The 11,041-nt window shown below is 37.9% G+C and overlaps 1 protein-coding gene across 1 annotated transcript in view; it reads left to right on the top strand.

The window, feature by feature from the left end:
* The first annotated feature begins 271 nt into the window (after window positions 1–271).
* parp1 (poly (ADP-ribose) polymerase 1) overlaps window positions 272–11,041 on the top strand; it is a 210,423-nt gene continuing 199,653 nt past the window's right edge. Inside the window, exon 1 of the mRNA XM_039748295.1 lies at window positions 272–494. Coding sequence (XP_039604229.1) covers window positions 372–494 — 123 coding nt within the window. The 5' untranslated portion in view covers window positions 272–371. The remainder of the gene's footprint in view (window positions 495–11,041) is intronic.

Below are 11,041 nucleotides of genomic sequence, written 5' to 3'. Positions count from 1 at the left end.
CGTAAAATCCTTGAAATTCCTCATTTCTAGGCACTGATTGTCAAACTAAAATATGAAACACTGTGGACCTTTAGCTTTGGCCTTATACTTAAAGTTTTATTTTAATATTGAAATATACATATTTATTTATATAAACACGCGTGAAAATAATATGACTGATAAAAAAACTAGGTAAAAAATTAACGAACCCTTTAACCTTCTCGTGGAAGTGAATCGATTTCGCCTTAGTGCGATCCAGCAGCCCTCGTCGATTGGTCAGTTGATTAGTTTGGTCTGCTGCAGCTGACCTCGGGAAACTGCGCGGGTTTTCTTCGCTTGGAGTTATACCGTGCATCAGTTGTGTCTCCGTATAGCTTTCTGTTTTGTTGAAGATGGCTGAAACTCTTGAGGATAAGCTTTATAAAGCCGAATACGCTAAAAGTGGACGTTCATCGTGTAAAAAATGCAAAGAGAGCATTTCAAAAGGTTCGCTGAGAATGGCCATTATGGTGCAGGTGGGTGTGAAAGTGGTACATTTATTGATATAATTTTGACTTGGAAAGCTTTGCACGTGGGGTTGTTCGGCAGAATGGAAGATCTCAAACGGATCCTTTGCCACACGAAGGGTTTGAAGCAGGAAAGATGATGGAGTCCCGATTATCAACCGTTTTTAATGGGCTTTTGTTGCACGCTTGTGTCCACTGCATTTACGCATTTTGCAGATTTTCTGGTTTTGCATTCATGGGCCTTTGTTGCACGCCCGTGTCCACTGCATTCACGCATTTTGCAGATTTTCTTGTATTGCGTCTACATAGTACTAACGTGACAATTTTGCATTGCTATTCGAGTTACTGTTTAACGTTCTATGCATTGTATTTACTTTGCCCCCGTGCTGACGTATGTTCATACTTTACGGGCCATTTTTTTTTTGTCTGTTTTGGAATTTTTCAGTTTTTTCACTCATTTACGAGTTAGAGCAGTCCGTTGCAAATAGTGTGTTCACTCATTTTCAAAAGGTGGGAAGTAGTTATCGATCGTTACTCTTAGTAAATTGTGAATACATTTTTAGATTTCTTGGAGAAAGGCAATGGTTTTTATACCCTCTCAGTTCTTTTAAAACTGATAAAATATAAAGTGGAGTATTTGGTTCATATTAAGTATCATTACTTATGTATGCAGATTGAATGCATTGTTTCTATCAAGCTATTTCAGAACATTTCCAGGATTTCGTGCATATTCACCTTTTTGGCGATTCTGAATTAACCGATTGGGCCCTGTGGAGTGAGAGTCATTTCTAGGCTGGTACGTTTCGCCCAAGCCTTTAGCTTCCAAATCTGACGCTGATTTGGATTATGTAGGTTTGAGAATACGTGTTGTTATTTTGCAATAATTTTGGTGTATATACATTTATGGTGACACTCTATCCTCAACATTATACCTGACGTCTGTTTTTTTTTTTTAAGGGCACTGATTGAATATACTTAAATCGTATTAAACTTTAGTATTACTCGGCGCGATTTAATTAACCTTCCTTTTATGTAGCTTATTGTTAATAGTATCTGAAGAAACCAGTTGTATTTGTTTATTTTGCAGTATGTTAAATACTGAAGTGATATTGTGTACCACATAGAGAAATTCTCTTTTCAGTAAGAAAGAGTGAAGTTACACTTGTTTTTTTTTGTGTTGGGCTTATTTTGCAGTTTGTGTTCGCTAATTTAAATATGTACATGTTGTGTATATTGTAAATTAGTTGCTTTATTTAAAAGTACAGTACATGTCTCTATTTTTCCCATTCATCTTTTAATGGAGATTTATTATTAGCTGGATAATACATAGACTTTATAACCAGGCAAAAGGGTTTTACACTCATACATTGATATATTTCCAGTGAGTCTCATTACTACCGTTATGAAAGCTATGAACAGAGTACACAAGTTTGTGTTATATCTCCCCACCCAAAATCTGGAGGTTGCACTCGCCAAATAGAGGTACATATGGCATTTTATTATGCTGTTGTGTGAAACTTTATACATTAGAGCATTGTAGCATTTTGTTAAACAAAACCTGCTGAATTTTCTTCACCTCCCACCTATCTCTATGCCGGAAAAAATATTGATCATTCTTAAGGACTCGGACAGCATCTCTGTAATATATTAAATTATTTTACAATCCCTCCCTTTTAAAGTTCCAAGAGTACAGTGGGAAAAGGATCTCTCACTCAACATCTCAGAAAAGGAGTGGAAGGTAGCAATGCATAGAATTCACTTGAACACCATACACACAAAGCATACAATTATTCAACTTAAAAATGTCCAAAATGTTTCCAGGGCAAGATCCAACCTGCGAATGTTGTAGTCAAGTTCCAGCCTCAAAAATTAACATCATTCTGGACCAAAATCTTTAAATGTCTAACAGATAGCCTTGGAGTCACAATGCATCCATTAACAGCTGGGTTTGGTTTACTTCCGGATGGGTTTAACGTGGAGAAGGACAAACAAACTGTAATTGCCTTTACTATACTATTGTCACGTAGACTTATCTTGCTCAATTGGAAGAATCCTAACTCTCCTATTTTAAGTCGGTGGGTAACTGATGTTCTATACTTTGAAATTGGAAAAACAAATTCGCACTTAGAGGATTTGTAAAGACCTTTTTCAAATCCTGGCAGGAATTAATCAATAACATTTTGGAATAAGCATTTTAATTGAGGAAGCAGATTCTCTCCCTTTTTTTTTTAACTCTATTGTTATTCATTTATTAATTTATCTATTTACTTATTTTTACTTGCTTAAAGTTTTACTCTGCTGGCCTAGCCCTGTAGTGAAATATTATCTATTTTTATCTTGTGGATATATATTTACAGTTATTCAAAAATGTGTGCCAAAGTTGATCGTCGTTACTGAAGATTGGCACTCAGAAGTTCTACCCTTAGAACATTAAAATTGTAGCTGCATTTGTCCGGAATTTCATAGGTTCTGTAGCTTTAGCTTACTTAATAAAACAATTCAGGCAATATTGTGATACATGTTAAAGTAATTACACAATCCAAATCTTGTCATTTTAAAATTTTTAGTTAAGTTCAAATCAAAATATTCACACAAAAATTTGATATTACAAAGAAATAAAGTTCTGTTTAAGGATTACTTGTTTCATTTCTCTTTATATTTGGTCATATCATACAGTCATACTTTTAAATGTTCATATGTTTATTAAAGGCTGTAGAAAAATCAGGAGATGCTCAAAATGTGGTTGGAACATATTCTGAATGGTTAGAAAACTGTATGCCAATGTTCTATTTGTAAATTAATCTAGCAGTCCAAGCTTCTAGAAGTGAGACTGTTTCCACAATGGCTTAATTAACACTGTTTTTACAGGTATAGCTAGGAAAGGTCTATTTCATGTTAACTTATAGCAGGTAAAAGATTATACCATAATCTAAACAAACTATGAAACTGATACTCTATTGAAATTAAGCAGACACTTATGTGAATTTAACATTAACTTTGTAAGATTGGCATTAACATTTCCGGCTTCTAATTATTTATGAAGGAACAGGGACAATTATTATATCTCACTTCAAAAAGTGCCACAAATTATTCTTTAAGTCTAGATTTTTGTTTACAAAGAACTAGCAATTTAACTACAAAACGAACATATACAAATTTATTATTTTAAATATTCGCTGTTTCTTGTAGCAGACATAGTTTATTCATGGGTCTGTCCAGTGTTCTGGTTTTGGTCTGCACAGAAACTCTTCTGACTGTATCTTTGGCATCTGAAATTATCTTCATGACTTGACCTATTACCAAAGAGTTGTAGGGTGCAGCACCTTCTACTATTAAAACAGTATCTCCTAGTTTAAAATTTCTTCTTTGTTTAAACCATTTTTTACATTCTTGAAGTGTTGGCAAATACTCATTAGACCAAGTTTTCCAAAACAAATCAACCATATATTGAACTTGCTTCCAGCATCTTAGAGTATATTGGTCATTTTTTTTAAAAGAGTCCAGGAGGCATTTTGGGCTATGCTTGTAAATCATTTGGGTCATTTGATGGATCCGCTGTGGCAACCCTTAACGGGAGCAGCCGAAAGAAGAAGAAGATGACTTTGTGTCAGGATCTGCTGTTGATGACTGATTCCACTTCACACATTAATGTTTGGAGACTTTCATCTTCAAGGGTTTGTTGGTTGAGAATTGTTCTTATGCTACTAATTTGTCTTTCTCTTACACCACCTTGATGAGAGGCTTATGGTAGATTGAAAATTCATTTGATTTCATTCTGGCATTGCTTATTTTTCTTGATCAATGTTTCGAACTGCTTCTCGTAGCTCTCATGCTTCTCCACTAAAGTTTAGCTGAGCATATAATTTTAACTTGCCCTCTTCTGCAAATGAATCAACATATGGCATTGATACAAGAATCGGTGTCCAAGCTGTGCGTGATCTCAGTGTGTACAGCTCTGATTGTTAGGCAATTGAAATTTACTCCATATCTCTTGACTAGACTTCATCGTCTTTTAACTTGATAAGGGCCAAAATAATCAGCTCTAATATTGGTGAATGGTGGTTGGTCAGGTAACAAACAATCTTCTGGCAAATCTGCCATTTTTTGCTTGTCTGCTTCAGAACTGTATATTCTGCATGTTGTGCAGTTTGAAGTGATTTTCCTGATAACCAAGTTAAATTAAGGTATCCAGTGTTTCTGGTGCCATCATGCAAGGATATAATTGCACCCATAATGTCAGATTGTTTTGTGGATATGCTGCAATATACAGTAAGGGAAGCAATATGTGCAAGTTTATGGAGAATAGCAGGATGCTTAGCGTCTTTTGGCATAACCATTTGTTGAGTCTGCCTCTGACTCTCAGTATTCCATCATCTATGATCGGGTTTAATTTAAAGAGCTGGCCGGACTTCTTTCTTTAAAGCCATTGTTTCTTTTAGATAGTTTTGTATTTGACTAAGGCAGATAAACTGTGCTTCAACTGTAGCCAAATATTCTGAATAAATTGGGTTTGGTTTTATTTTCTGTTTGTAATTTTTCATATACAGTATTCTACGATGAGCATTTTGTGTTTTCAAATAGACTGAGTGCAAGTTGAAATGTCTTTCTTGTGCAACAGCATTTCTTTAAACTTTAGAAATCAAGCCACAGATTTCTTTAAGTATTGCCATACTGAGAAATAGGTTATGAGTTTATTTACAGGTTCAGTAAGCTCTTCTGCACATGTCATGTTAACTGCACAGATTTTTATTTCTGGATCGGTGAATCATTCAGTTGATCTGGTCTTTTTGGCCACTTGTGTTCTGGCTTCAATTAGAAACTTGACCCTTGTGACCCTGTTGTACTTTTTATAAACCTTTCTATGCTTAATCCTCTTGATGCTGGATTTAGGGCAGATGTGACATACTGTACTTCTGTTGTGAAGATTGTGAATGATCTCTGATCACTGTGATTCTATTGGCAACAATTTTTGAATTAAATATTTTAAATTAAAATGTATATAAGCACTGTGGTGCTGTCAGTCCATAGAGTTTTGTAGATTTTTGCAGGGGTATTTGAAGTTCACTTTTTAGTATTTTCTAGTCTTCTTTTAGGATATGCAGTATCCTTCGTGGCTGTCATCCATACAAAGATTCAAACGAGGAGAAGCCTGTGGAGGCCTGGGGAACTTCCTAGTAGGCAAATAGTATGAGGGGGAGTAAATGGTCTCATTTCCTCCCATTCTCGCTGACCAACTTAACGCAGCATCTGTTTGAGAGTCTGGTTGAATCTTTCTAACAAGCCATCAGACTGGGAATGGTAAACCAAGGTCTTTAGATACTTTATCTTGAGTAACTTGGCCACTTCCTTGAACGTTTCTGAAGTAAAAGGTGTCCCCTGGTCCATTAGGGATGCCAATGCGCAAAAAGACCCCTAATAGTTCCTATACAATAGTTTTTAAATTGGCTGAGCACAGGGGAACAGCCTTTGGGAATCGGGTAGCATAATCAATGAGGACCAAAATATATTTGTGTCCAATTGCCGATGGTTCAAGGGGTTCTACTAGGTCTACTTTGACACGCTCAAAGGGGACGTCAATCAAAGGAAGGTGGATGAGAGGAGCTCTGTCCCTCCTGGGAATCTCATAGTTGACACTGCATGAGTTATAAAATTAACGGACCTCCAAATTGATCCTGGGCCAGTAAAAGCAGTTTTTAATGTGCTCTGTTTTCACGGTTCTCAGGTGGGCACCCAAGAAGTATATGCGCTACCTCACAGACTTGCCGTTGGAAGGTTCACGGGACTAGGAGCAGTGACCGCATCTCTCTCTCTCTCTCTCTCTCTCTCTCTCTCTCTCTCTCTCGTGTTCTGCAACCTGGTAGAGGAGATCATTTTTGATTACAAAGTGCGGTCCCTGTAGCATGGAATGGTGTGGCTGTCTACCAGGTCGACTACATTTAATAGCATTCTTTAAGGAATCATCATTTTATTGCTTCCATTTAAAGGAGCCCAGTGTTTGTTTAAACTGGAATTGTAAGGTTGCAGCACAGCTTCCCCATCTGTAGATGTGGATGGCAGTGGCATTGCATCGTTTTTACCATGTCACACTGGACAGTCACGTCAGCTGTAGTTGGCAGCCTGGGACATGTTTTTGGCGTCCATAAGTAGGCTTAACTGAGCAGGGGCTTAAGCAATGCTGTAGCCGCTTTTAATTTCAGATCAGTTTGTACCCCAAGGTTATGAGGTATGGCGGATTAGGCATAACCGCCATCATGAGGCTTCATAACTTATTCCCCAAGCTGACCACACACTGTGCTTTATTTCCATGTTTCCCCGTGAATGCAGGTTTGACTGGTCTTTGCTTTAAGCCACTGTCACAGCAACACGAAACGGTGAGCAACAATGGCAATGTTACTCCTGAAATTGATTGCAGCAGGTAATCTGTGTCCATTAATTGTACCCAATCCTGTATGGGGAAGAGACAGAGGGTTAACTAGTGCACAGCATCTCTCTCCCTGAGCCCAAATGCAGTCCATGTGTTCGCTAAGGATCGGGCAGGCAGGTACATACTTTGTGGTCAAAATTTAACATCTTATTAACAGGACTATTCAGTAATCAGGCAGGAGAAAAGCTGTTCCTTGTATCTTTAATTACTCCTCAGCAAAATGCTTTGGAGGAAGTATTCTTCAAAAGCAGTCTGTTACAGCATAGTCGGCATGATTAGAATGGTCAGAGAAACAAAGAATAGAGGTTGATTTTGTAAACTGTTGAATTTGCATCCTGTGTCAATCAATGCATACATTTTACTCTGGAGGTTCGTTGGTTTACAGCCATATGATTTATATAAAATAAAAGTATGTTCTATTCTGGTGGTTCTTATACCTTTTCAGATGAGCCACAACCCTTGAAATTTCTGTGCATATAACTGTCCTTTCTAGTTTATAGGACGTCTGCTGGTTTCTTAGTCATCCTTCAGTACATTTTGTATATTACATCAACCTTTCTTCTGGTACATTCTTCATTTACTTGACCATCTCAGTATTTTTCCTGAAAAAATTCTTATATTTCAGTGTACATTTTCTAGTTCACTTGATCTTTATCTTGTTTCTGACATTTATTAACCATTTATGCTATTTCTTAAACATAAATGCTATATTACCCGAATTGATATATACAGTGGTGTGAAAAACTATTTGCCCCCTTTCTGATTTCTTATTCTTTTGCATGTTTGTCACACAATGTTTCTGATCATCAAACACATTTAACCATTAGTCAAATATAACACAAGTAAACACAAAATGCAGTTTTTAAATGATGATTTTTATTATTTAGGGAGAAAAAAAATCCAAACCTACATGGCCCTGTGTGAAAAAGTAATTGCCCCCTTGTTAAAAAATAACCTTACTGTGGTGTATCACACCTGAGTTCAATTTCCGTAGCCACCCCCAGGCCTGATTACTGCCACACCTGTTTCAATCAAGAAATCACTTAAATAGGAGCTGCCTGACACAGAGAAGTAGAAATGAGAACAGAAGTAATTGAGATCTATCAGTCTGGTAAAGGTTATAAAGCCATTTCTAAAGCTTTGGGACTCCAGCGAACCACAGTGAGAGCCATTATCCACAAATGGCAAAAACATGGAACAGTGGTGAACCTTCCCAGGAGTGGCCGGCCGACCAAAATTACCCCAAGAGCGCAGAGATGACTCATCCGAGAGGTCACAAAAGACCCCAGGACAACGTCTAAAAACTGCAGGCCTCACTTGCCTCAATTAAGGTCAGTGTTCACGACTCCACCATAAGAAAGAGACTGGGCAAAAACGGCCTGCATTTCAGATTTCCAAGACGCAAACCACTGTTAAGCAAAAGGAACATTAGGGCTTGTCTCAATTTTGCTAAGAAACATCTCAATGATTACCAAGACTTTTGGGAAAATACCTGTGGACTGATGAGACAAAAGTTGAACTTTTTGGAAGGCAAATGTCCCGTTACATCTGGTGTAAAAGGAACATTTCAGAAAAAGAACATCATACCAACGGTATAATATGGTGGTGGTAGTGTGATGGTCTGGGGTTGTTTTGCTGCTTCAGGACCTAAAAGGCTTGCTGTGATAGATGGAACCATGAATTCTACTGTCTACCAAAAAATCCTGAAGGAGAATGTCCGGCCATCTGTTCATCAACTCAAGCTGAAGCGATCTTGGGTGCTGCAACAGGACAATGACCCAAAACACACCGGCAAATCCACCTGTAAATGGCTGAAGAAAAACAAAATGAAGACTTTGGAGTGGCCTAGTCAAAGTCCTGACCTGAATCCAATTGAGATGCTATGGCATGACCTTAAAAATGTGGTTCATGCTAGAAAACCCTCAAATAAAGCTGAATTACAACAATTCTGCAAAGATGAGTGGGCTAAAATTCCTCCAGAGCGCTGTAAAAGACTCATTGCAAGTTATCTCAAACGCTTGATTGCAGTTATTGTTAATAATAACTATTATTATTATTATTAATAATAGTAAAAAATAATAATAATAGTTAATAACTGGCCCAACCAGTTATTAGGTTCAGGGGGCAATTACTTTTTCACACAGGGCCATGTAGGTTTGGATTTTTTCTCCTAAATAATAAAACCATCATTTAAAAACTGCATTTTGTGTTTACTTGTGTTATATTTGACTAATGGTTAAATGTGTTTGATGATCAGATACATTTTGTGTGACAAACATGCAAAAGAATAAGAAATCAGGAAGGGGGCAAATAGTTTTTCACAAAACTGTATATTTATTATATATATATATATATGGTATGCCTTTGAAGCAGCAGGGAGTTGCAGTTGATTTATCCTTTGGCTTGATGGCCAGCTCTGTATTGTGGTGACTTGGGTCTGAAGGGGAGCCTCAACCCTGTCAGGCTTGACCGGCGGGCCTTTTGGACCTTTCGGTCTGGGACTCCACTCTGTGTTGCTCAATTATGTCTATGAGGGACTTTAAATGACTGCCTATGGACTACTTGGATGAGATAGTCATGTAGCGCATTTACAAGGGCATCGCAGGCCAACTGCTTTACCATCATTCAAGTGCTGTTCATGACTGGCCTTAGCCAGCGCCCAGTATTTCAAGCACCTGTATGTGAGTCAACTGCTCTGGGTCGAAACACCACTCATGCCGTTGCGTTGCTTGCTGGTCTGTGGATATGGCAAACCTCTTGAAGACTTCCATCTTGAGCTTATCATAGTCTGAGTTCTCTTCCTCTGAGAGGTTGTAATAAACCCACTGCGCCTCATCCTTCAGGAAAAGTACCAGGATATTACCCCATTGTGCCTGCAGCCACCTATTCTGGTTAGCTTCTTGTTTAAATATTTGGAAATAGGTTTCTATATCATCATCATCGGTCAGCAGCAGAAGTACCTGAACGGGTGCCCTTGTCTTGTATTGTAAAGAATAGTGCTTCTATGCTGAGCAGTCTTAACACTAGACTTACCAGAGTCTACGAAAAAACTCGTAGATCCGGCCCACCTTAAAACCGTTCACACTTCTCCTCCAGCTTCTTTTGTCCTGTAAATGTGCCAATTAAGACAAGCAGCAAGCAGCCGGCTATTCCATCCCCCACCTTCGCAGAACGATCACGAAGTTCTCCCAGCTCATGCCTTGATTGGTTACCTCGGAGTAAAGTGGAGTTTTATAGTGGAAATAATAGATCGTTATTTGGAACACACACATTTCATGTTGGTTCTGTTTCTACATTAGTCTGTGTAAACACATTGTTAAAACAGAAACTTTTTCATATTTTAGTAATAAACATTACAAAATGTACGCATAAACTATAGATTGTGTTAAAGCATGAAGTCCAAACGTCAAATAAACACTTTCACAAAAGGCTGAAGGACGTTAAAATAGCTTCTGTAGCGCAGTGGTAAGTGTCGCTGAATCTGCACAGTGGGCTGGCTGTGTTTTAGAGACCCGAGTTCAATTCCCCTCCTGGGGAGAGACTGTTAATTTTTTTTTTTTTCTTTTTAACATCAAAACGGACATAAAATTTATAAACTGGTATGCACTGTCAGTTAATGATATCGTTATATTTTCACGTGGGATGCTCCTTTTAAAATATTGTTTAACAATTGAGACTGCAACTAACATGAACAAGTGTCGAATCGAACAGGAATCGAACTCGAGTCTTTGAGATGTGGTAAGAATGCTGCACTCTGAGAGGCAAATCTTAACGCTATGCCACGGAAATTGTTGTGTTGTTTTTGATCCTTTTGTGAAGGTGTTTACTTGAAAATCAGGCTTCACACATTCTATAGTTTATGCCTACATTTTGTAACAGTTATTACTAAAATATGACAAAGTTTCAGTTTTAGCAACGTGTTTACACAGATTACTGTAGAAACGGAACACACATGAAATGCTTGTGTTCCAAATAACGATCTCTTATTTCCACTCTAAAACTCCAGCAATTGAGTCACTTCCAGATAATCAAACAAGGCATGAGCTGGGAAAACTTAGTGAACGTTCTGCAACGGTGGGGGGTGGAATAGCCGGCTGCTTGCTGCTCCTGTTAATCGGCACATTTAGAAGAC

The sequence above is a fragment of the Polypterus senegalus genome, chromosome 3, assembly GCF_016835505.1.
Source record: "Polypterus senegalus isolate Bchr_013 chromosome 3, ASM1683550v1, whole genome shotgun sequence".
Taxonomy (NCBI): Eukaryota; Metazoa; Chordata; class Cladistia; order Polypteriformes; family Polypteridae; genus Polypterus; species Polypterus senegalus.
This window is presented reverse-complemented; position numbering and strand designations above follow the sequence as displayed.